The 27,278-nt window shown below is 38.7% G+C and overlaps 1 protein-coding gene across 3 annotated transcripts; it reads right to left on the bottom strand.

Moving 5' to 3' along the window:
* Window positions 1-345: 345 nt before the first annotated feature.
* TRAK2 (trafficking kinesin protein 2) lies at window positions 346-27,063 on the bottom strand. 3 transcript variants are annotated; one of them, XM_082284862.1, is made up of 18 exons: window positions 26,929-27,063; window positions 21,065-21,189; window positions 20,869-20,977; window positions 19,692-19,886; window positions 16,035-16,088; window positions 15,185-15,255; window positions 14,415-14,531; window positions 13,026-13,235; window positions 11,198-11,276; window positions 9,403-9,533; window positions 9,169-9,243; window positions 8,411-8,548; window positions 7,562-7,641; window positions 6,636-6,839; window positions 6,201-6,499; window positions 5,595-5,870; window positions 4,864-4,963; window positions 346-4,329 (listed from the first exon to the last, which is right to left on the bottom strand). In XM_082284862.1, exons 3-18 carry the CDS (start codon window positions 20,903-20,905, stop codon window positions 3,651-3,653), a joined length of 2,745 nt encoding a protein of 914 aa, XP_082140988.1. In that variant the 5' UTR covers window positions 20,906-20,977; window positions 21,065-21,189; window positions 26,929-27,063; the 3' UTR covers window positions 346-3,650. The 3 variants fall into 3 exon arrangements, with proteins under 3 accessions (XP_082140988.1, XP_082140989.1, XP_082140990.1); XM_082284863.1 differs by lacking the exon at window positions 26,929-27,063 and adding an exon at window positions 26,776-26,907; XM_082284864.1 differs by lacking the exon at window positions 16,035-16,088.
* Window positions 27,064-27,278: the final 215 nt, after the last annotated feature.

Consider the following 27,278-nt stretch of genomic DNA (forward strand, 5'->3'; position numbering starts at 1 on the left):
AACACAACCGTGGTGGTGGTAGACCACACTGCAGTGCTAACACTGTAATGCTACAGGAACACACAAGCTGCTCTAAAAGAGGGGAGGAAAAAACCCCAAAGCACCACCCACACACAAAAACCCCCAAGTACCAGAAAATACGAACAGATGCATTTAAAGTGATGCTCAACACTGAAATGCTAAATAAATGTAGTGGCTTCTAAAGCCACTTCTGCAGATACCAACTCACTAAGCTGGTGTACAGTATAATAATCACCATAAGTTTTAGCCACACAAAGGTTTGTTATAGAACAAACTATAGTAGAGAAGATGACATCTGGAACAAACCACAGCAGATCAGCAATATACTGAAAAATTCCATGTTATACATGTTTTATTATCAAATTTACATTCCACTATGAAACAACAGTAAGTGCAAAAAGCAGATGGAAAAAATACCATGAAAATCCCAGACTGTTCAAGCATTGTGTGTTGTCCCCTCATGTAACAGCCAAATGAAGCTAAAACCCAATTATTCTCCTTTCCTCTCTGTTGCTAATTTGACAGCAGTAGATGTTTAACTTTGATCACAGGTACTTTGAGCATGCAGGTATCATTGAGTTTATCAAAAACAGTGAAACTGGAAAGCTTTAAGTTTGTGCTTTGTTTAAGACAATCGGAATAAGGTAAATACAAGAATTTCCTTCTGTCTTGTGTAACTTGCACAATCACAGGTAAGTCCTTCCTAGCATCTGTGTTTGACTCAAACCTGCAAGACAACAGAACCTTGCCAAAATGTAATACTCCATTCCTTCTAGATCTACCTCTACTCAAAAGATCTGGTGCAGGATCTCAGCCATGCCAGTTGGTCACCTCTCACCTGTCTTATGGGAGATAATGAAAGCCAAATCATTTCTAGAATTACGGTAACTTCTAAAATGTTCTCAGAAATATATTTAAAAAAGGTTTATCTTCTAGGTTTTGGCACAAAGCGGTAACTTGGAAGAAGCATCAGCTTTCCCTGTTACTGCAAGCCAGGCATGTATAGCCAAACTGTGCATGACCATCCAAAGGCATAAATGCATGACAGAATTTGAACAACACTGCACCACAGCATCAACCAACTGGATAAACACACGCAAACACCATGGTATAGAGCTTTTTCCATTTTCTTTTTGTCTTATGTAAAGTATCTGATGATACATCTCACCTGCAGAACAAACTGACCTCTTGAAATCCACAGCATTGTTTGAACTGAACCGGTTTATATTCTTGGGCTATGGAATATGGAAGTGTCCCCAAGAGAAACATGCATTTAATTTATATGCTTGTAGATTAATTTTACCTGAACCATGGTCTGCCAAAGGAATTCTGCCTTAGCTGGTTTGCTACTCTGCTGATCCAATGGCTGGAGTTATCTAATGAAGCCAGCTAGAAACAGTGTAATACCTTCAAAAATTTATCTGTAACTGACAGGTATTCCTACAATAAACACATAAAATGGACATACTTTTGACATGCTACACACTCCTCTTGATACCAAACTGTCTAAGCTTTTGCTAACTCATTTCCCTGGAAGTTACAGATACACAGCAGACATACCCGTCTCAGTCTACTGGAGACCAACATTGCACTCCCTCCTTTCACTCTTACCTTATGTAGCTAGGCAAGACACCATGCACAGCTAAGTACATACAAACATAAATACTTACATGAAAAAATTAAATATTTTTCATTTTAAAAACAAAATTAACCCGTATATAGTCTTTTAAATAAAATTCACCTTTTGTAAGTGTAAGATTTTGCTTAGAGAGCAAAAGGCAACTCCAGGAGTTCCTGAATATTTCTGTGCGCTGCTGACAGACAAGCTTCTGCTAAGAATCCCTGTGCAAATTTGAAGTGGTTACTCCTTTTCCTTTTACAAAAAAAAAAAAAAAAAAAAACCAAAACAAAACCAAAAACCAAATCAATCATCACAAGATCTATAGAACTGTAAAAGCAGAAAGGCCACGTTACAAATTTCCTATAAACAAGGTTAAGAAGCTTTCTTTTCCTGCCCTACTCCACTTACCCTTGCAGCAGCGAGGGTGCCGATTATGGATGTGCCTCATGGCACATGCAAATCAGTGAAATTGCACTGATGCGCCACACCACACCCCCAGACAGCTGCCAGCTATGCCCCCCTACCTACACAGTAACAGGCAAGGTAAATGTAACTGTTTAATCTAATTGTATGGAAACAAATCATTTTATAATGTTGATAGGTATTGTGAAAATTTACATAAAGATTAAGAACCTGTTTCTATTCAGGTCACTAGCAAAGACAACTTTTTCTTGTTACACAAAACATCTGTTGTAGATTGTTCAGTTATGATTAGAACCCTAGACAGGAAGGAATCAAAAAAGCAGCATGGGCAGTAATATTTTGATGATTAACACTCAGAAACCAGATTTCTAAAATGTAGATCTCTTTTGAGTTCGAAAGTCTGCCTCAGCTATGTTCAGAACTACACTCACTCATCACCGGATTTCAATATTCATTAAAATGCTACAAAGAACACCAGCTTTTTTCTTCCTGTTTCTACATACAGACTGGCAAATTTTGCTCTTAATGAAATCTTTTAAACAAAATCCTATCTAAAATGAGAAATAAGTGAATGAAAGGCATAAAGTTTACTGGAGATCTCTCAAATACACAAAACGTCTACTTGGCAAGACAAGAGGCAGTTTTCTGAACTTCCAACACTTTCCTTGAAGTAAATGCTCTCCACTTAGGTCTTTAAAAAGGAACCCTGAATCAAGCACCTAGGGTTTATTTCCTTTTGCAATGGTGAAATGTGCCCGAGATATTTGTGTGTGTATGTGTGTGTGCACAAAAATATCCTCATTTAAATAGAAGCACACTGCAATTTGGAAAGATTTCTTAACTTCAAGTTTTCACCCCAATACACACTTCCCTGCTTCTTAATTCTTATTCATTGCACATTTCTCTGTGTAGTTCGTTCAGAAGCTCTGGAAAGAAATTTACTTCTCTTAATACCTCACTAACACAACTACACTCTTTCAAAATATAAATCCTGTGTTTGTAAACTGAAGTATTACTTTCTTACACAGAGCTAAAGGTTCTCTCCCCCGCTTCTCAAAGTGAGGAGGAGAGCAAAAGAGGACAGTTTCTGAAATGGAAAATTAAAGAATAAAAAAAAATCCAAGTCTTCATATTTGTTTGCTACAGAGAGTAACTTGGGCTGCTAATGCTGGTCAGACTGACTGTTATTTTAATATTATATTTAAATGATGTAGCCTGACTGCAAACAACTAGTAAATACTATGGGTGTATGGTGGAAAAAACCAGAATACCTACACATACAGGTTAAAGGGTTAAAACACTGAAAATGTCTACAATAGCCTTCACTTCTGATTAAGTTAAGACAGATGCTGAAGGGGGTCTTGAAATTAAGCTTTGGTTTTACCTTTCTATCTCCCACAAAAACCTTCTTCCTCAAACCCAAGCAATGTTCCTTTGCTCCTTGGTCCCAACACTTGTCTCTCCCACATTTTAACATGCACATGCCTTCTCCAACTCTTCTGTAACACATCTAACAATGCCTGTACTGGATGTTCATCCCTCAAATTATTTACTGTGCTCCAAGTCAAAACACCTTTCAGGCCACTTAGTCTTCCTTTAGTATATCCATTTTTGATGACTGTGTGCAAACTGGAGCTCCCAGTGCTCCAATCATGGCTGGAAGACTCTGGTTTCTTCTCAGTCCTGCCATTAAGCTGCTACCTGCATTTAAAAACCCAGCTGAGTCCTGCCTCTGCAAGCTAACCTCTGGCCCCTGATTCTTCCCATGGTCCTGTGTTTCAGGGGGCTTGATCACCCTGGCAATGCCCAGCCTCTTCAGTCTGTCCACGAGGTTCATCTTCAGCTGGCCTACGTCCGGGACATTACGGGAGGGCTTTAGGCCATACATTTCTTGCAAGAATGTTTCTGCTGGTCGAGAAGCCAGGAAATTTTCTGAGTGATGCACTCGAGGCTCAAACAGTGGAGGGGAAGGACAAGGTGAATGCGAAGGAGAATTTGGTGGAGTAGAAGGAATGGGTAGAGTTCGAGGGGGTTGTAGCAAAGGCAGTTTTTCTAATATGGGACTGTCGTAAACCTTGGCAGAGATGCCTCGTTCTTGCAAAAGTTTAGCCAGGCTGCTTGTGCTGCTGAAAGTAGTAGTTGAGTCTCTTCTGTTAGTGAGAAATTCTCCAATACTTAGTCTGTAAGGAATGGCTGGAGTGCTCATTACTGGGTTTCCAGTACTGCTGCCAGTATTTCCCAATAAAAATGGAGCACCCACGGAGCTGAAATAAAATAAAAATGAAATAGAGAATATACACACATTAGACATTTTTATACCTGCTCTGCATTTGCCTTTTAGTATACAGAAGACTCAAGAAAAACTAAACTATTGCTATAAGCTATGACAGTTTCAGCTTCAGTAGACTCAGAATTACTGTTCTGCAAAGTACCAATGAATTTACCTTCTGTGATCACCTATACTCAATTAGATAGCATACTGATGTCCAGTTAGTTTAAAAAAAAATCTTAAAATAGAATCAGAAAATAATCACAAAATCTTTTTTCCCACAATAGATATATGATACAAGGCATCTGCTATTTAAGAGTTAAAATTTGCTTCAAGTTACCTTAACCTGTTTTAACTCTCACTCCAGAGAATTCCAAGCTTCCCTTTGTAATTACAACTATTTTTATTAATAACATTCTACATGTTGCCTAACTACCTTAGTATTTTTTAAAACTGGTCCATATATCAAAAGCCAGAAAGAAGGTTTAATCCTATGCAGCAACATTTAGGATAGTAGCAGTCCTCATACCTGGGAGTAACTTGAGTGACATCAGATGGGTGAAGGATCCTACAGGTAGTGAAGGTGAACGTGGAATTTGTTGAAGATAGACACTTCCCTGGATTTGAGGCTGAAATGTGAAGAATTTACATCCATTGAGGGTAAAAATAAAGACATACAAAAACGAAAGATAAATAAATACAAAAAAATAAAAACAAACAAAAACTTTTGAATCAAAGTTTAAGACTGTTATTATCACTGATAATTATTTTGAGTCCATTTTTTTGAAGTAAAGAACAAAGACAGCAAAACCAGCATTATCACACTATTAAAAAATAAAAAATGCCCTAAGGTATATCACCGTGTCCCGCAGCCATAGGGAGGAGGAGAGAGGATCCAGCAGGCAGGAATTGCGCAGCAAGATTGATTTATTTAATTATTTTACAAACTCTTTTATAGACTTTTTTCTTCATAGTCTAATTGGACAAAGGATCAGCCACCCCTTGGGTGGCTAAAATCCTAAAACATCCATTGTCAAAATATTTTTCTACTGTACCATAAACAAGACTTCTCAAGGCTGCAGTGTTTGGTTGTTTACATAACTGCTACCTCTTCTGTGAGAGAGAAAAGTCTCTCACGGACTTAGAAAATAGCAAGAAAATCCTTGCTAGCAGCATTTTTGTATCCACATCACAAAGTCAAATACTTTCCATAGAGGAAAGGACACTGTTAAATAGAATCACACTAACCATGCATCTTACCGGTGAGTGGTACTGATGCTGAAGTAATAGGGGGCAGGAAAATGCCTGCCACTGGCTTTGCCAATGTACATTTCTCCTCCGGGAAGGATTGTTGTGCTTGAAATGTTATACCTCCTTCACCCTCTTCCTCATCATCTTCCTCCAGGTCAGAGATGTGGTGCACAGTGTCATCAGACAGAGGGGTAAAGCCTTTAGTAACAACACCTGGTCTTGGGTCAAGAATGGTGCCTAGGTTGGGTCGAGCAAGCTGCTGCCAATGAAAAAGGGTCTGAGATCCTGGTGTGACGAAAGAGAAGAGATTCAGAGAGCCATTACCTACTACTGTATCAAGTTACAAGAATTCATGAGCAAAGCAACTGCAGCTGGCTGGTACCCACACTGTGATCCACACATCCACTGGATGGCAATGCCAAGAAGCAGCCTAACTCTTAGCACCCTCTAAGAAAGCCAATTAGAAAGTGATGCTGACAAGCTCGCTGGCATGGAACCTACCAAATACTACTGCTTCCTGTTACTACACATCATACCTAACTATACACACAATGATTTAGCTGGCAAATCTAAAAGCCTTTTTTGCTAATGAGAGAAGGAAGATCATCCTCTTACCTTCAATGGGTTTGACAATTTGCAACTTCTCTGGTAGGAGGACACGGAGATTACTAGAGCTGGAAGAGAGATCCGTGAATTCTGAGTTTGTACTTGGGGAAAAAGAGCTTTCCGTTGGTGTACTGAAGCCACTAGCCTCTTCTTTCTGCTCAGCCAGTAAATGCATTTTTCGGTCCCACTCCTCCTCAAAGAACTGCTTCTCACTCAGGTAGTTCTGACGACGGAGGGAGAGCCTGTGCAGAGCTGTGACCAGGTCACTGTCTCCAGGGGTTCCCGGCTGGCCAGGACTGTGAGCATCTCTGTGAAAAATAACAAATAATAACAGATACTAAGACCATTTAATTAACTATATCTCTCTTACACAGCAGAAGTCCAGTCTGGATTTAGTTTTGAATCAGTTCTTCTCAGAAGAAGGTAACAGGCTGTGCTTCCTACTTCAAATTCTTCTCAGAGCTGCTCCCCAGAGTCATCTGTGTGTGGCTTTCCAAGTGGTGCAGTCCAGACTGGAAGGGCTTTGCTGTCATAACAGCACTTGAGCGATTAGATCCAGGGATTGGCAATGGGGCAGGAAAGGAAGGGGAGCGGCCACGAATGATATTGGCAACCTTGACAGTGTCAAACACTCGTTTCTGTTGACCCCTGCGGAAAAGACAAACAAACAAATGTGGTCTTCAGAAGCAAAAAAGATAAAGTCAAGAAAAATCTCTGAAAAACAAACTTTGAAAAGTCTGCAGAGACCTTACTAAATAGATGTTCAGAAAAATGTGATTGCCTAAGACACTCATATGTCTTCAGGAGAACTACTCTATTAAGTATCAGAATTACCACTTCTTTACCTGAAAGACCTGAATCTCTACTGATAACTGCTTTAGACTATTCAGAAGTATATATTTTATTTATTTAATTTGTATATGCTTTAAGAAACATACATTTAGTTTATTACTTCTTGCTCAGAATTATGAGATCCAGAAACAGGTCTTCGGGGTTTTGAAAACTGTTATGAGTCTTTCAGCTAAAATGTCATTTGTCCAGCAATTTTTCTATAAGCATTAAAGGGGATAAAACTAGTCCTGTGCATCAGAGAATTTGGATCAAAAAATCTCACAAATTAAAGAACAAAATAACATCCTTCAAAAAATTCCCACCTTCTTCACAGAATCAAATAAGCATATAGCAGGTTTCAAAATTGAAAAGATTACCAAATACTACAAACCTTTTTTTATTTACAATGAAAACATTACAGAGGGAATATATGCATTTATAGAGTTCCAGAAATCAGTTTCACCTCAATATATTCTCACCTCAATAATACAAGTCTATGGATAAATATCAAAACAGCACATAGAGATCTGAAAACATACTTTTGCTTGGAGAGAACAGATTCATCACCCTGACTCAATTCCTTCCGCATTGTCCCCTCAATTTCTGCTGCAAGGGAATCCTACAGAAAAATGGAAACCATAAGAGTTGACAAGTTAGATTCAAGTCTTCCTTCTAACAATTTTAGCAGAAAATATCTGTAAAAGTTACTTTTAACATCCTGCATTTGTTTGCCCAGTATCAGTATGCTTTGGACAAATCCTTTGGCCTCCATAGGAAGGGCATGTGGGGCAGTTTTCCACCATAACTACAGCCATGTGCAACCAGCGTGGGTTCATTTTTCATTAGCAACATCTGCTTTAAATTTGTATTTCTTTATGTACTCTGTATGTTGGTTGCTTCAGTTAAGCTACAATTTTAAGAGCACTTCTTACAAGGCCAAGCACATACACAAGTGATTCTGTACACACAGAGCAACCAACCAAAACCTGATGAATTCCCAGATATTTTGAGTATGTGAGATGCTGTGTTTCTTAAAGAAACACTGTCAAGTCATAAAATTCACACCAACATCACACAATACACTAGCACAACTGAGCATAAGCTGCAGAACATGCCAATTCCCTGATTAAAACAGAAAAGGCATATAAAAAGGAGAAATAATTGCAGTGTCACAACATGTCAAGTGAACAGTTAGTTTCCTAACTAATTTCCTAAGTTTCTCACAACTGTACACATTGAAGAATTGAAAAACCAACAGATCAGCTCCTTTGCCTACTACAAAGTAGTTCTGGCTGCAGCTCCTGCAAAGGCCATTGTGCTCCTAGAGCTGCACAGTGCCACAGCTGCCTGTGCCAGCTGGTGTGTGCCATTCTAGAGGTGTTTGTTACCACAGGAAATGCTCCACGCGACTGCGGGTGGCAGAGACAAGCGACAGAGCTGGCTCTGCTGCGCAGCAACTTCACTTCTTCCTGGGACTCGTGCAACATCCCCAGACACTCTGCATTGCGATCTTGCAACTCATGGAGCTGAAAGGGAAGAGAGGCCATCACATGATCTTTTCAGAGAGAAGACAGAGTGAAACTGAATGAACTCCTACAGTAACCTGTAATGGCTGATTCAACAGTGTAAGATTCCTTCAACTGCAGGGCACAGGCCCACAGCTGGAATGGGCAACAGTCTGCACAGCACCTGTAGCGGTTTTAGTGACAAAGCGTGATGATTTGAAAGAGGAAAAAGTATGACAAAATTCAAAGGAAAATACATTGAAAACCTGCAAATACACTGACTACTGATGCAAAAGAAGCAAAAAAAGAGAACTGTCTGAAAATCTAATGAGCCACAGTACTGTTGATATAATCAGTAATATTCACACTAAAGCAGGCTTTTTCTCCTAACTACTAAGAATAGTAAGACCTCCCTATTTGAAACATGCTCCTTGCCTTTCATACTCCTGTGAACTACAAAAATATCTGTGTAGGCTAAAGTAATTATTCTTTTCCTCCAATCATATGACTTCAAACACAATGAAAGATTAAAAATCCTACATAATTAAAAAGCAGTAGTTCCCATTCTTTCTCTGTTTTCTTTCTCCTGTATTCTATCCCAAACATTTATCTAAATGTATATACATAGAAGCTGCAAGTACCTCTGCTGTCAGCTGTCTCTGAGCATCTTTGGAAGCTTGTAAGTGAAGTTTCAGCTCCTCCTTCTCAATCACATTCTGAAAGCACAAAAAGGTGCTCATCATTTTCTCAGCTGACTTCCCCAAGAGATTGATTCCCTGCCAGACTTTCCTGGAACAGCCACGCTCTTGCAGTGCAACCCCCTGGCTTGTACAGACACTTGCACAGACATGGGCACTTTATCAGCATTCCCTTACTTCTTTGACTTTATGTTGAAGATCAACAATCTGGGACAAAAGGGATGAGATCTCTTCCTGGTAGCGAATCACCTCCTCACTCTTCTCTGACAACTCCTCTGTTATCCTGGAAATCTGAGCATTTGTTTGCCCTACAAAACACAAAAGGAACTTAGTTGAGACCTTCTCCCATTACACAAAAAATAACCCCAAACCAAACACAAACCGCAGAAAGGATGAGTGAAAGTCAACAACAATCTGTGAAATGACCAATACTCTTAGGAAATAAATTCATAATACATAAAAGTAGGTGCCTTAGAACATCCACAAGGAAAAGATTAACAGTGGGGAGGAGGAGGAAAAAGAGTTAACTTCAAATGCATGTGTAACATATTAAGAACTAAGCATGCAGAATCTGAAATACATATCACCAGTATGTGAAATGACTACAATAAAACTATTTCAAATGACATAATGGCTCATGACCAAGGTCAGACTTGGAATATGCTAGAAAAGTCTGGTTCTGAATTAATCTTGTTATTAACTACTATTGTAAGGAAAGGCATTTTGTCAAACCTTGTCAAGTGTAACATACACTCTTGATCCTGGTCATTATCTATTCCCCAAAGATTCACTGAATACAATTTCCTGTTTCTTTTTTTTCCTTTTAGCAAGGACTTCACAAAGTGAGAGGACAAAGCAACTCAAAGAGCTGAAACATTTTTATGCAGTTACCCTTGTTTGTACACTTGCCATGAAAGCATTGCAAAGTCATAAGAAAGTCTGATCAACCTTGCATAAAGGTCACACTACAACTTCAGTGCTTGTTGTACCTCACACATTTACTGCAGAACAAGGCCCTGTTTATGGGCCTGTGAGCATTTAAGCTCAGTCAGATACCTTTTCCTGAAAATGCAAATTTTAAAGCTGTAGGCAACACAGCTCTAGGAGAAGATTCTTTCTGGGAGTCTAAATTACCTAGCATGCCTACACGTGCTGTAGAATTGAATAAAAAAGTGAACTCACAGACATTCTCACTGAAGGAAAATAGGAAAGCATATTTGAACTAACTCCTATTTGCGAAACATGCGTATTTTCTCAGCGGGATCAGAGTAAATTAACCAACTAAGTATCAATTCACAGTACTTTATGGTCATCTGTAACAAGAAAAATAAAGCAGCAATCCAGTCTTCTTTATGGTGGTTGTATAGAAAAAAATAATCTTAAATACAATTTAAGGTTATTATGCACAAAGGAAGTAGTACACATCAAATGACTACAGATAAAAAAGTATTGTTCTTTATTGTTTCAGAATACTTAGCATGCATTTATGTAAGAGTAGCTGCAATTCTTTGCAAATAAGCAGTCCCCAAAGCAAATACAAACAACTCCTCTAGACAAATTAAGCCACTTGCTAATTTAAATGCTTTGCTTCATAACATGTATTTTAAAACTAATGTGTTCATAGTTAAAAGTCTATACACCAATACATTTCAGTGTCAAGTGTGCTGAATACATAAGAAGAATACTTTGTTGATTTTCTAGTGTCTGCAGGCTTCAGTTTAGGAAGTTCATGGACATCATCTTTTGTGTTCGTTTTCCCCTTCTAAACACGACACACAGAGCTGAATTTGAATGCCAGAGTGAAACTTGCTGAAATACAGAAACAACCTTACACTTGGGCAAAGGGCAAGACTGCAATGATTGGCATAAATTATTGAAGCTCGTTTTTGGATTCAGGGTTAACTAAGAAGGTGCAGGAACTAGGTATTTCACCTACCATTCTGCTATTGCAAAATACAGCCTGGATACTCACGGAGTTCTTTGACACAGTCATTGACCAGCTGCTGTTCCTTCTCTTCATACGTAATGGTTTCTGACTTCAGGTGGCAAGCCTTCAAGAAAATTATTTGTTTATCAATAACAATTTCAGCTTATCTATAATGCTATGAATTTTTATTTCTAAAATTCTTGCAACTGAAGAATCTCCCCTCTCTCTTTAAAAACTCTATGCAACTGTGTTTTCCGCCATAACCCGTTTCCCAGAATTTTACAGGTGTCTCAAGTGAAAGACACACAGACACATGAACAAAGCCTGATCTCTTGGCTCTAATCAAAAATTGTTGCAAAAAGATGTAACTTGGTAGAGAAAGTGAACCAAGACAGAAATCAGAAATAAGCAATTAAATTTGCTTCAAAAAACTTTAAATTAAAAAAATCTTGAAAACTGACTGCTGTTAGCCAGCTCTCTTATGGCACTGAAAAGCTCTTGGTAGAACAGCTTTTCTCCATATTTCCAACTAGCCTATTTAGACTAAATTTCCTGGGTCAGAGACTGAGTATCACAACATACCTAAACAATATGAAGCACTCTAGATTCCTACTTCCCTTTTGATTGTGAGGATGATAACATTAAATTTAGCACAGACAAGTCTTCTATACTCAGGACTGTTTGCCAGTGAGGGACTCACACTGTAAAACTCAGCAAATGGTTTTAAAGATTATCCCAGCAAACAGTGGTACATTTACACAAGTGCAGGCAAATACACTTCTTTACACAGTGCTGCCAAATGAAAATAAATAAAAAAGTAAATAGAGGCTCATTGTAATTGAGGCTATGTCAAGTCACTGAAGGTTATGTTATATCACAGAACGATTAACCCCTGGCTGGTCTGTAAACCTGTGCAATCATATACAGGCTTAGGAGCAAAATAAAGACAATCTGATCTTCTCTTTCTTATCCTACAGCACTACTAACATATCCATTTGGTCTTAAGGAGTTTTAGGAAGAATGTGTACCTCAAGCTGAGCATTTTGGAGACAAAACAAGGGCAGAAGTGTATTTTGTTGACATTAAAGGAATCTAGTCCGGCTGGTGTAACAAACTTATATTGGGAAAGGCTCACATAGAAAAAATCAAACCACCACACACACACACAAAATCAAAACCCCTCATGTTTCTTACAAACAACACCCCTTTTTCTTAAAGGCAACAAAAGAACCCAGTTTTAAACAATGTCCTATTTTACGAGTTCCACTCTTCACTACCAAAGAAGAGACACTGCATCTGTAGACTCCAGTTCTTGGAACCTTTGCTGTTGGTTCCATTTTATAGCCATTTTTTGTTTGGCCATTTAGTGTCTATCCTCCTACTGGCACAGTGCCTGTATTCAAGTTTTACATACACAAGAGACCAGTCAAAATAGAGAAACTAATCACATAGTCAAAACTGTGTCTTTAAAATAATTTAAGTGGAAGCATATTAAACCTTAAATATCTTCTGACAAAAACAATGGCAACAGAATGGAATTCCCCAAATACTCCTGCAGTCAGATTTATATCAAAACAAACTGTATAAGCTTGAGGGCCTGATGTGTCCAAGTACTTTTGCTGAGTGCTTACATATGTTCCCATGTTTTTTCATGTATCACAACTGCACTGAGAACGAACTACTAGCGAACTCCGGAGACAATGAGGAATGAAGGGAACAGAAGGATGTGGGCACGGAGGGAAAGTGCTTGGGAATGATTTGTATACACTGACACAAAATAGCCATGTGCCTCAAGAGAAACTCTGATGCTGGATTTTGAGCACCCTGGTTCATTCCATACCCAGCACATACAGCACAGCCCATCGGTCTGTACCTTGGATCGCAGAGCCAGGTTTTCTTCCTCCAGCTCTCGGAGTTTATCCTGCAGGACATCCAGCTGCAATGGATCATGGGAGACATTGAAAGACTCGTTGAAACGCAGTGGTGTGGAACAGCTGGAATCTGTCTCACTCTCCTCAGAAGCGATGGAAACAATACGAAGCAGGTCATCCTTCTTTGACAGTTCATGCTGCAGCTGGTTAACCTAGGACAAGTGAAGATCACCACCACGTGAAATACACTTTAGATACACAATATCATAGTGTATTATTTATGCAGTCTCTAGAACATCATTGCTCCAGTCTAAAATGAGATTTAAGAAGAGTTCACACCTCTATTTTACAGGAAGTTTTTAAGATCATAATTTTATCAGTGCAAGTGAGACTGGAAATTCAAGACACCACAAAAATGAACAACAGAACCTACTTTTTAAATAGTTTACTGCAAAATCATTTTCCAGCTGCCTTGATACATGATTTCATTTTAACATGCTAGCTATAATTTTGATTATGACCATTACTCTGAACTGCTGAGTTCCGGGAGAAAAGGACTGAGAGACAGCTATTTACATGTATAGAGTGGTACCCTCCAGTCTGCATATTACATGAATCGTAGGACAACTAAAAACAAAAGAAGAGACAGATCTCATTTAGATAAATTCTATTTTGCCTATCTACAATTTTATATGAATACCTAAGTTTATGCTGCCCTACAGCTGATTATGAGTACATCCTTGTTACCAGCATACTGTTTTATACAACAGCTGAATCCATTTCACTGTAGCTTACACTACATCTGTTGACCACAGTATTATTTGTCAATTATTAAATTCCTTTTTTAAGAAAGAAAAACAAAGAAAAGGTTAGATCAAGGATTTGTGCTTACAGGAAGAGACGAAGTGAAGATCTTGATCAGAATTCACTTTTCATTACATTTATAAATTTGTTTACTCTTAGTGTAAGTACCCCATTAACCAGCTCATTTTCTGTTTCCTCACCTGGGAAGTTGTTATGTAGCAGCTCATGTCAGATACCAATCTCTTATTTTGACTCATATTAGTCCATTCTTAATTTAACAGTGGGAAATCAGACTGATGGTCTGATATACCTAATGATGTCTAACATTCTCATAATTTCTCATAATTACAATATGTAGTCTTCATGTTCAATTCCTGGACTGCAAGAAGTGACTGAACGATGATTAGGAGAATGACATCTAAGCAAACTTCTGCAGTCTGAAAGCACCAACCACCCCTTTCACAATGAAATAACATATTTCTAATAATCCTCTTACCACCATCATAAATGGAAAAGAAAAAGAGAGAAAAAAATGGGAAAAAAACCCCTTAAATAAAGTAAAAAAAGAAAGAAAAGCGACCACTTACTCTGTCTAGAGTTTGTCCTAACTGTTCTTCCAGTGATTCATTCTGTTCCATCAACAGATGGTTTCGCTTAAGGAGGGCTTGTCCAATTCGCGCTGCCAGCTCCAGGTCCCGATCTTTCTGCTCCCAAAACGAGAAAAAATGCTTCCTTTTGATCATAGAAGGTTTAAATTCAGAGCTTTAGATTCTCCTAGATATTGCTCAATGCATCACCACTCTGAGATCCCCCTTCATTCTCAAGTGGATCAACATCATTAGAAAATTATTAATGCCTCATCACTTGGGTCCAGAACACATCCATAACTGTGTTTTTTGATATTGCATACTCTCTTCCACAGCCATTTGCAATAACAGGAGGAGAGGAAAGCACCAAACCTGGGGACAGTTTTGGGTTTTGTGCTGAGTACAAAGGGTTCTGTTGAATCACACACACACAAAAAACCCCACATTTACTTAGGCCTTTGGTCTTTCCAGTGATACTTTCTCCAGAACAGACTGCTCAGCTTGAACAGTGGTGAAGGCATAGAAGCAGAGGAGCAACAGGAAATCAGAAGAAAGCCGTGTCTTTCTTATACTCACTGGCTTCATGGGTGCCCACAATTTAGTTAAATTTTCTGAGGTGGTGCAAGCAAATGGGCAGCTTCTCATTACCCATTTGTTTGATAAGCAGCTCTTGAAGATAACCGAATCAAAATGTTCAGCAGCTGAATAAAACCCTCCCTCAAATGCACTTCCTCAACTGTATTAACACAGCATGACAGAGACAAGCATACCTCAGCTAACAGACGTTTCACCATGTCAGCTTCACTGTAGTCTTTCTGTTCTGCATTATCTGTGCCAAGAACTGAAGAGAGACAAACATGCTTATTGAAGGAAAGACAAGAAAATGGTGGGAAGGGGAGAGCTAAACTCAGAGGATGTTGTTTATATACAAATACAGTACTTGGCTGATGAAGCTAGCAGAGGCTATGCAAATGCATCTTCAACTTCAGAAATGTGAAACAATACTCATTTGGGAGACTGATAAATGAGGTATTTAACATTTACACCTTTCAGCAACATTAACTAAGACCTGAGGTGCTCACACATCCTTCAAATTTAGAAAAAGGAGAAAAATCTCCTAAGAGCAACTTTCTGAATACAGCTAAGCAGTTGAACCATCCAGGCTGCTGAGGAGAGGAGGAAGAATATATTGGAGCACATTCAAATATAGTTGAATACATACTTTAACCCTGAAGCAAAATTCCCACTAGGCTGTGTGACAGCTATACACAGGAAGAATAGAGACCCCAGAGACTAGTCATGGAAATGCATTTATTAAGGGCTTGACCATCTTGGAAACAATTAAGAAGAAATGAGATAATGTATGTTTGCATTTTAGATGTAGCAGTAAATGCTACCTTACTGATTAAGTAACTCCAATGTTTGAAGAGTCTGTAAAACAATTAAAAAACTGAGAAGCAGTAGGATTTGAAAAACAGGACTGAGTGAGGAATTAAGCAAAGCATGAAGAATTTGTGACAAGTCTGAACAAAACGCAGTGCTAAAACTGCAAAGCACTGGTCTGCTCTAGTTCATGTCCTGAGAAAGAGGAGATGGTAGTAACAAAGGCATCTTAATTACCTTGTGCAAATTTGTGAGATCCATCCAAGGAGGAGGAAGGAAGTTCAATAAGAGCTAGAGTGACAGATGATGAAAGATATGGGGGAAAAAGAGAACAAAGAGGAGAAAGAATTAAAATGTAAGGAAATAGGTGACTTTGCCATGCATCTACCACAACCAAAAAATAAATGCATGTGCAAACATACTTTTTTCACTATTAAAACTTTCTTAGGCCTTTTAGAAAACCATTTAAATATTTCCTTCAGGAGCAGAATTACACATTTCTCTGTCAGGTGATGAATGTTTGTACTTGTCCAAGCTCAACAGCAATTTGCTATTCTTGCTTTATGAAGTCAGGATCATTAAAGTGAAGAAGGCAGCAATATAAATTTAAAAATTACAGAAGTATCTGCTTCAGCTGAAGGTTTATGTTAACCTGTTTTGAAACTAATTCCATCATCACTGAACTGCAAAATGAGATTACTGTGGATTTGATCTCAAGATCTCCTTCACTCGTTTACCTTGTTTAAATCTGTTTCTTACTCTGAATACACAGTGGTATTGATTATCAGTTCTTTTCTTTGTTTGTTTCGCTGAGGACTGCACACATAGCTATGAGATAGCATGCACTTCAGCTTTGCACTTCACTGACTTTATTCACCTATGTTATATAAGCTGTCTATATCCTTTACATACATAATGTCCACAATTAACCTTTTAAAGCGTAACACTGCAGCTATGCTAAAATCAAAACCAAGTCACGTTTTAGTAACAAAAGAAAGTTTTTTATAATCTTGAAAGACAGGAGAACAGGAAGAACAACACAGAAGGAAAACTTTTACTGTTTCTCTAAAAGCTTAAAAGAAAAATATATTAAAGTAACAAACCAAATGCTTTTCATCAAAAAGATCAGCAGGCATAAAAACCCAGCACATGCTGTTTAAGCATATAGGAACTTTGAACTTACAGCACTGTCATTTACCAATTGTATTTCTAAGCAGGGAAAAAATAGAAACTCTCCACTAAATTTAAAATACATATCTATCAGTAACATAACATGCATTTGGAGGACAATTTTACTGTACTGCTTGGTTACTGATATGGGTTGCTGAGAGGGGACTCCAAACTCATCTAGCTTATCAGTATTTGGAAAATTCACTGCACATACATAACTAAGTTACAGCCATTACAGGCAGAATATTATAGCCAGCTCTCCTGTGATAACTGATCCTAGCAGGTGATTTCAAGTTTCTATCCAGCACCTTTAATAAAAATTTACACTAATTCCATACAAGGTTACTCAGGCAGGTAAGTTCCTAACATCAAGAGCAATTATCTTTACTCTGATAAATAAAATCACAGAACCAACAGCTTCAAAACTTAGCTCTATATAAATTTAGTTATTTCTTCCAGTACAGGATCAAAACTATACACCGTTTGTTATAATTCTCTCCTGAGAACATATGCATGTGCAATACTCACCTTGCCAAGTGAAAGTTGCAAGCAACTCTTCATTTTGGTTAAAATTCTTATTGTGTTGTGCCATGACCCTTAATTCACACATATAAAGTAGTTCCAAAGAGTGGTCTTTTGTAATGCAGGGCTTCTTAGGCTATCACAGTTGAAGCAGAAAATATTCTTCCACCTCACTGGAAACACTGCCAGTGTGAACCCAACTGGTCATGGGACAGACCTTCTTATAGGTAGCAGCAGCAGCCATAAAAACAGGAGGAGCTCAAGTGCAATAACTGTTGTGTTGTTTTGGGTTTTTTCTCAACTATAAATTCACTCAAACCATATATTAAGCACTCTCTCTTGGAAAAAGTTATAAAAATGTTTCCATACATATATAGGGGGAGGCAGATACACAGCTAAAAACCCATCTTACACTTCATGTCACATTTATTCCCAATTCCAGGCAACAGAAAGATTAAAATTTCACCTACCAATCTATTCAACAATAATTATAACTAGAAATTGATTTTTATCTGTATTTGTCTGGGACCTTCCCAGTATGTCCCCATGGGTTACTAGTCTCAGAAAAGCTACTACGATGACAAGTGTAACCGATGTCTGAACAATTTCTAGGAGAAACATAAACCATATTTATCTTGAGTTTATATGACTGGGCAGTTACAAAAGTGTTCTTAAATGATAGAAGAATTCATTTTATATGTTATGCCTAACAGCTATATTTTAATTCAATTTCAGTCATTGTTACAAGAAAACATTTATAGCTTAAAAAACTGCTTTAAAAACTCCTATAAGCAGTTTACTGTTTTCACAAGACACCTTCCATATTTGAAAAGAACCTCCCTCTGGGAGAAATAAGAAGACAGCACTTTCTGCAGTACCTTGACAGCCAAATAATACACAACAGGGTTCATGAAAACTTAGCTGATAAAACCCCTCCCTCTCCCTGCAGGTTGAAAATGCAAGCTCATGCTGACTGAAGGTCCTTCAGAGCCCTGTGCTTTGTCACACAGGTGAGGTGCCGAGCAGAGATCTCCAGCAGAGCCACGTTTCATGTCAAGCTCCATCCATCTCGGATAGACTCTGATCCCACCTCTTTATAATTAACACTTAGAGGCAAGTACACACCCCACCAACTACACAACCGCTTCCAGTGAACTACAAAAGCATTCACTTGACTATAAAATCGTTTATGCTTGCAATTTTATTATCAGAAATAGACTGAGCAATAAACATTAAGCGGCTTTCCAGTTACTTTCCACAGTTAAAAACAGTTCAAAGCCTGCAAGTTCAGTTTATAACAAGATCATTCTAAATTGTTGAGTACTGCATTCTTGGGAAGTAATGTTTCAGTCTTTCTTACTCCTTTGCTATGCACCCTCAGAAAGCTTAAACTACAAACAATGATACAAAAAACCCTTTTAGAGGTGGCATGTACAAGGAAGAGGTAATCTTTACAGACTGTATATAAATAACAAGTTTCCTCTTCTATGTGGTTTGTTCCAATAGCTCCAATAAATAGAGGAAACAGGACTTCTCCATTTCTCTGAAGTGATTCCAATGCATTCACATGAAAACACTTAGAAACTACAGGCAAGTAGGTGTTCAGTTCTACTGGCAACTTTCTGTACGTTTGCTTTTCAACATATTAAAGGTTTCTTCATGTGACTGAAGCTGTCCATTTTCTTCTTCATCATTTGATAGGTTTAAGAGTAAGTTAACTTAGTATTTTCAGAACTGGAAGGCAGTGATCAACACTGATCTAGTACCTGCCTATCTGCTATTCATTCCTTTTCTATCTCCAGAAGAAACCACTGACAGCACCTTACAAACAACACTGACACAAAACATCAGGGTAACATCACCAAATCCACCACAGTATTAACATTCCTGAAAACAACAGTTGCTGCACACTCATACCTTTCATATTACATCTTTTCTAGCACAATTCTAGGTTCCTGCCTCTTTTTCACTATCACATGTTCCTACTTTTACTTCAGTGTGTAATCTGATGATCAGGCAGTCATGAGAAATCCTAAATCAGCCATTAGAATTGCAGTCCTGAACTACAAGCACTTCTCCTGAATATCAGCCTTTTCTTCCACCTGTCCAAAGTTTCCCAGATTTGACCATTTCCTAATATTAATATTAACTTTGTACCTACATTTTTATCTTCAATATTTGGGAAAAAAAATACCAACTCACTCATGTAATGGAAGGACTCCTCCTCACGAGCTGGAGAAGCCATCTCCGGCAGACGGCCATGGCAAGCCTTGGGCTGAATCCAGCCTGGATTTTCATACAGGTACAGAGAGTCTGCTCGTAACTTGTAATCTGGCAACTGTTCTTCCAGCATGCTCACCAACTCCACCTCAGGAATGTCCTCACTGGAGCAGCCATCTGAAAGAGAATAAATGTCAGTAATAGTACATTATTAAATATATGTAAAATTTGATAGTGTTGCTACAGTACTATCCATTTTATGTACTATAAAATACTTAATAAATCTTTGGCAGATTTGAAAATAATTATTCTGTATCAGACAAAATACCAGAATTCTTACTGAATCAACACTTGATTTACACTGCAATACTTGTAAGTTCCTCATCCCCAGCTGACCCCACAACTTCCTGAAAAGCTGGTATGCTCTGTGTCCCTCCAACTTCTTGAATATAATGTAAGTAATGAGTTTCAATTTCCATCTTTTCCTCTTCATTGAGCTAAACACAAACCTACATTTTACTAGCTTTTGATTTCCTACAGTTTCTTTATCACAGTTGTTACACTTCCCCTTTTCTGAAGGAAACTGACATTTTTCTTGTTCTTCTGTTTTATGCATTGGTTTGATAATGAACATAGATGTAAACAATCTTTAAGTAAGTAAAACCAACTGAATACTGCTTTGAAATAAGGGAACAAATAAAAAACTCCATTATCATCCTTACAGAATCACACTTTGAGAAACATGATATTAAAACCCCTGCAATCGAAGTTTACCTCTTTCTGTGTTGTAGGGTGTGTGTGTCCCTTAATCTCTTCACAATTATTGCAAAAAAAAAGAGAAACATTAATACTAAATTGCTCAAATATTAAAGATATGCAGTGATTATCTTTGCACCATTTCCACTCAAGATGAAGACTACCTGCAATATCTTCCAATGGAATAATCACCCATGTTGACTATTGACAGTGAGAATTTTACAAACAGTATTTTACAGTGCTCGCTGTCTTTACAAGTGAGTTACATGGACTCACTGGTTTTGTTCCTCTACAGTATCACATAAGCAATACAAAGAATGTGAGACGTAAGGTTGTCTTCAGGTTGGTGCTTAATATCATGTTAGACACATTCAGGACTTGTAATAGTAATTCTTCAACTTACCACGGATGCTCTCCAGGCCCCTGGGATCCAAACTCATGAGTCCTTCCTTCACAGTTCACTTCCTTGGAAAGAGCATTCTGTAATCAAGCTGGGCACCATTCCTCCATTGCTTTGGGAAAAAGATGGCTTTGGTTTAGAGACAGAGTAAGTGAGAGCCATCAAGCCACAGAGACTCACAAATCTGGCATCAACTCACTTCTGTAGGCTGGTTCATATTCCAGATCTACTGCCATCTTAGGACATGCCTATTTCATCTGGGCTACTACTGATCAGTAGAAGTATTTCACTTAAGCTTCACCAGCTTCTCAGCTCACCCATCACCTAAAGATAAAACAAAGAGAATACCAAAGTTTAACAGATTTCACTCTTTCAAGGGAGACAGGTAAATTGGTGTGACTTTGTCTCTTTCAGTCTGAATTTCCCCTCTGCACTATAATTAACTTTAAAGAAAAAAAGAGGCAAACACTTTATTTCCAGTTTATACAGTACATATGAAAGGTAGCATTTAAATATATTTTCTCCCTGCAGACATAACATCTCACCTTAAGCATGGACTTTGTCAAATATCTCTTTGTCTGTACTATTCCGCTTCTTTCATATAATATTTAGAGTATTCAGGTCATTCACTGAAATGAGGCACTTCCTTTTTATGCTAATGGACAGCAGCTCCAACTAACAGAGATTTTCTTCAGGCCACTACATTTATTTAAAGTCATGGATTCTAAAGGCAGGATTTCAAAAACATCACCCTTAACATTTCTATTGTTAAAAATTTAAGTTTTATACAACTGTTTGCTTTAGTCTCTTTTCCTTTTGGAGGCTCTTAATTAAAAACTGGACCTATCAGAAATTTCCTTTGTGGATCATTATAAAATCTGTGTTTTCTCTTCAGTGGGGACTCATTGTGGTAAACCAGAAACTACCATGACTAATTCAGATAAGCTATCAGAACAGTTTAATAAAGTAAAAATACTGCTTTTCCTTTGCCAAGACTGATTAATCACCTTCCATATAAAACAGTAGTTCTAGATGACAGAAAGATATAAAACTAAAGAGAAAACAAGTCTCCTTGTCCCTCCTCTGGCATTCAGTTAACATAAAATTCTCTTAAAATCTTGCATTAATTTAAAATTTGCTCTTAACAGTTTTCCCAAGATCTCCAATCATCAAGTACAACAATCAGAGGTTTGTTTTGCTGTCTGTAGCAACCTCTCATTTGACAAGATCAAAATGGACAGCGCAGGAGCTTTTTAAAGCAAGCCTGGAGCCTGCCAGTTCATCTGCTTGTACACTTTGGCAGGAGATCAAAAAAAAACTTTCTTCAATTAAGGTCTGCTCATACTTGTAAGTAGTATCTTCTTGTTTTGTCATTTATTTCTTTATGTATGTACTCTGCTTATCAGTTGTAATTCCTATCCATATTAAACACTTAATGAAAAGAGATTTGAGAAACACTTTCTATCTGAATGTATAGATGCTTCTAGCACTTAAATTTTTTTTCTAGACACTGTTTTTTAAATGGATTGCTGAAAAGCATGAACTATACATACCCCCTTCTCTAAAAAAACGAAATACAGCATAATAAAAGAAATTTAAGAAGATTGCTGTAGATCCACACATGCAAATGACTTCATTATGTAATAAAAAGAGTCACTATACAGCTAGATAAAGTTCAGCAGCATAGGACAGTTTCTTCACAACTCTAACTCAATCTTTTTCCTTTGAGTTTTAAAAATGTAAAACTGAATGCTGCTGCTTCTCAATATTGGTTTTAATCTCTCTTCTAAGTGCAGAGCAGAAACATTATTTGTTGCAGGTCAATCTCAGTTCAGCCAAAGAGGGGGAAAAAAAAAGGACCAAAGTGATTTGGCTAAATGTTTTCTAGAGCACCAGGCCAACACCAAGCTATTGAATTGAAAGGGCAAACTCTTTGCAAAACCTTTGAGAAGTTTACTAGATAAGCAAACACCATAAAAGTTAATGCCTGCACTTCCAATGCTCCTCACAGCTTCAGTCTCCTGTACCGTGGTGCACCTTCTGTAGAAATTCAAGCACTGGGCAGTACCACCCTGAAAGTGACTCCATGACCCTTCTACACTGCAGTTATAAACTATTTCCTAACTGCAGATTCCTTCTGCAAGTCACAACTATAATTAAACACATTTAATTAAAACCCATAAAATTTACAACAACCCTTTAAATATATGACCATGCTATAAAAAGATGGACTAGAAATTAAGATTGTTAAGTCGTGCAGAAAGACATGTCCAAAAGAGAAGCCAGAAAACTTTCCCAGGTATTGATTTTAATCTTTATTTATAAAGAATATTTCCACTGTCAGTTTACTATATTATACATTCTACTCTGATCTACATCTTATTAGTTTTGTCCCCCTACTCCCTCATAGGCCCATTTCCCATTGATGTTTGTGTCTTTTATAGGTTAACTGAACATGGAAAAATACAACGGAAATTCAAATATTGGAGAACAGCCCATATGCAGGGGTGGTGCTCTCAGGAGGCTTTCTTCAAGGAAGGTTCAAGAGAGATGGAAATATCAGACAACATTTTCTATACATACAAACATACCTACCCTACCTATCTCAGTCTTAGTATTTCTTTACTTTCTAGGTTAAATTTTACTCCCCAGTGAGTGTCTAACATTTCAGCTATCATTTGGCTCCAAACAGTAAGCTAAAACCTGAGGTACATACATAGAGCACACTTCTTATGGAACTGGAAACTATTCCTACATCTTGTCTATCTGCCCTAGAGAATCCAAGCTGCTCTAAAGAGATTTCATAACTTTTTCCTTTAGTGAGTCAGAAGACTCTAGAGTAAAGATTAACTTGAAAAAGCAATACTGACTAGAGTCTTAGGGAAAGATAAAGAAGTTATAAAGTATAAAAAATTGTTCTTGTCTTTTGTAACTACCACTTTGGTGCTGAAAGAGTTGGGGCACCTCAAGATAGAATGTAACTGTGAAGACATTCTACCACTAGAGAACTCTAATTCAAATCTGAATTATGAGAACGGTAAGGGAATTGCTTTACAACTGGAAACCACAGAAAAATGTACGTGTTATTTCTTTGTGCTCAAAAAGTTAAAAATGTCTGCAAAATACTGGCATCTGTATTGACAATATCCAAACTTAAATATAAATATGCTGTTATTCCTGCTGTTTTCCATTTGTTGAGAGCAGCTGACTCCTCACAAGCACTTGGAAAGACTAAACTAGGTCTCCTCCTCTGTACAATTCCCGGATGCAAGACACCAGGCCACAAGTAACACAAACAAAATTTTGACAACAAAGAAGATCCTAACTTGATTAAGAGACAAGACAACATCCATTTTCCAAAAGCAAGCCAAGTAAATGAGTGCATTATTCTGGGATACCAAATTTTACTGCTATGTAAGTATGCAATTAAAAAAATTGTATCAAGTCATTAACACAATACTTTTTCCATTACTAAAATTGGAATGCTGTCAAGCCAGCTAATAACAATCAACATATTCTGCATTTCAAGGTTAATGAAACAGTTCTATTCTTATAGCAAACATGACCACACTGAATTGCTGCCAAAACATTCCTGGGACTAGTGCTCAGAAGCAGAGGCCAAATCCTTCAACACCATCCAGTAGGAGATGAAGGACAAAGGATTATCTACTGAAAAACAAATCTATGCGAACACAAACTTTGCCTATCACAATTAACATTTGCTGTGTGCCTAACACCTGTTATTTCAGGCAATACTATCCCTACAGAAACCTATTTAGTGCTTGCACTTCTCTCATGTAAGGAAAAAAATATTTTAAAAGAGTATGCCAATACAATGCTAAAAACAACTGTAATAATCATAAAGAAACCTGCAACAGACCTTCAATCATAAATAGAATGGTATAAGAAAGAAACTCTAAGAAAACAAAAATAACCCCCCACATCTTTTGGATTGTTTTTATTTTGGGAGGGGGGTAAGGCTTCAGAGGGGACGCTGAAGAACACTTCTTGGAGAATGATGAATCACCAGCGGATCATGAAGCCGGCCATAACATTCCCTCATCCTACAGTTACACCAAGCCAGACTCACACTCATATTCTCCTAAGTGGCAACACTACCTGTTAAGTACATGCATATATGCTTTATATATATATGCTTTATGTACATGTATACATGCATACTGTTGAATATCACAGCTTGATAGTTAAAATTTATTTTAAATCCTACATGTTTAGAGGTTGTCGATATCACCCTTAGTACACAATCTAAAAACAGCAAATGCCTAACTGAAGTCTAACTTAATCTGAAACTATGAGTGCTACCTACATTAAAGACACACACTATGTTTTATTAATTCCTAAACCTTTTCTGTAAATGTATAGTCAAAACACTAGTATCTGTATACATCTTTTCTCACAAGTTTTCTTTTTTCAGAAGAAATTACGTGCATACGTAGTAATGTTATGATCTCAGAGGAATCAAGAACTATTGTGAATTGCCTATTTGTTAGTTAAAATAAAAAATACTGTAAGTGCTCTTGAGGTGTTCTGCTAATGCCTCATTCTGCTAAGATCTCTGCTAATATTTCATTATAAAGGTTGTAATCGGCTTTCTGTAAAGTATACTTGAAGGGAACTTGAATAACATTTAACTGAAATCACTAACACTTTCAGTTGATGCATGGCTGAATTCACCCAAAAAAGTAGTTTCAGTTCCTTGATCTATACCCCAGCCAGTGCTCAGCATTTTAAGTTATAATTCTGTATTTATTAGGATTAATCAAACTGATCAATATGACTCAGTCACCAGAGTATCACTAGCAATCAAACCAGATAAAAGGATGTCTTCTTTTTTGTAGCCATCTCTGTGAAAAGGCTCTGCTTGCGTCTTCTTGGAAAACTAATCAACAAATCATGATTATCATTCCTGAAAGACAGCACTCCTACTGGACAATATAATTCTGGAAGCCCACTATTAGAGGCAAATCACCACCAGGAAAGTCTGTGGTTTTCCAACGCTCTTTAAAGTACATTTTCAGATACTCGTAACAGAAATTCGATAAACTGATACAGCTCTAAAAATCACACTACCACTACAGAGTTGAAAAATTTCAGGTATTGGAAAATATATTTTTTTAAATTTAGCTTCAGTGTCTGAATGTAATCAAAAAGAAGTCCGCCTATTTTTACTAAGAACTACATCTTTTGAAAGAAAACAAGTACCTGAAAACAAACCTAAAATTGACTGTGGCCTTGTAATGTTGCTTTAAGTTATTTATTAGAATATAAAATATCCGCATCAAACTGTCACAATCAGCCAACAGTAACTGCGAAACGTACCCAAGAAATAGGCACCTATGCAACAGCTGAAGATTGCATTAAAAAATAAAAATACGAGCATGCCACATCACATACATTTCTCCACTAGCATGGTCGACAGAGTAAATGACATTTACTGACAGATATTCGTACTCTAGCTTAACCAGCTGATAAAAATGTAACAATGTGATTAAGAAGTTGATAAAAGCCAAGATTTCCTTGTCCTCCATACGCAAGCAGGACAACAACTAAGATGCCACCGAGGGCTGCCTCCTGTTGGCGGTGACATGACCCTCCAGAGAGCCCGCTCGGTGACGGGCACCCCGAGCCGCTGAAGGTCACCCTAGCCACCGCCTGCGGGCACTGCCGCCCCCGCTAACACTGAATGGACGGAGCTCAGCACTACGTTACATGACAGCATCACCACCGCCAAAAAACTCCTGTCAGCTGCCAACCCAGACAGCCGCCGGAACTCCTTCTCCGCCCGGGACCGCGGGGCCAGCCCCGGACGCCGCCTCACGCTCAGGCCCCGCGCTCCCACCCCAACCAGCCGCAGGGAAGCCACCGCACGCCCGGCGCGGCCCGCCGTACCTTCCAGCCCGGGTGGTGCCGCGGCTCGGCGGGGAACGGCCCCGGGGGCGAGAGGAGGGAGGGTTAACCCCTGAAGGGGTGGGAGGCACAGATCGCGCCGCTCGTCCGTGAGGGGACAGAGCAGCACCGGGCCGGCGCCGAGTGCTCGCTTACCCGCCCCACGCTGCGCTCCCTCCGGCGCCGCTCCTTCCCGCCGCAGCCCCGCGTGCAACACGGCAGCGACTGAGGAAGGGCGCCGATGGCTTCCGCTCGGCTCCCGCCCAGAACTACAGCCCCCGGCGGGCCGCCGCCAGTGACGAGCCCCACAATGCGCCGGGCCGCGTGGTGCGGGCAGCCCCCGCCGCTGGGCTCGGCGGGGCCGGGAGCGGGGCGGGGTTCTTGCGGGCGGCGCGGCGGTGGCGCCGGCCCCCGGCCCTGACTCCGGCGGCGGCGGGCAGGAGTGGGCGCTGCCGCCCTGAAAGGCTTCCCCGCTGCGCCGGGGTTCCGCGCCGGCCGCGCCCTCT

Source organism: Coloeus monedula, assembly GCF_965178545.1.
Source record: "Coloeus monedula genome assembly, chromosome: 7".
Classification (NCBI taxonomy): domain Eukaryota; kingdom Metazoa; phylum Chordata; class Aves; order Passeriformes; family Corvidae; genus Coloeus; species Coloeus monedula.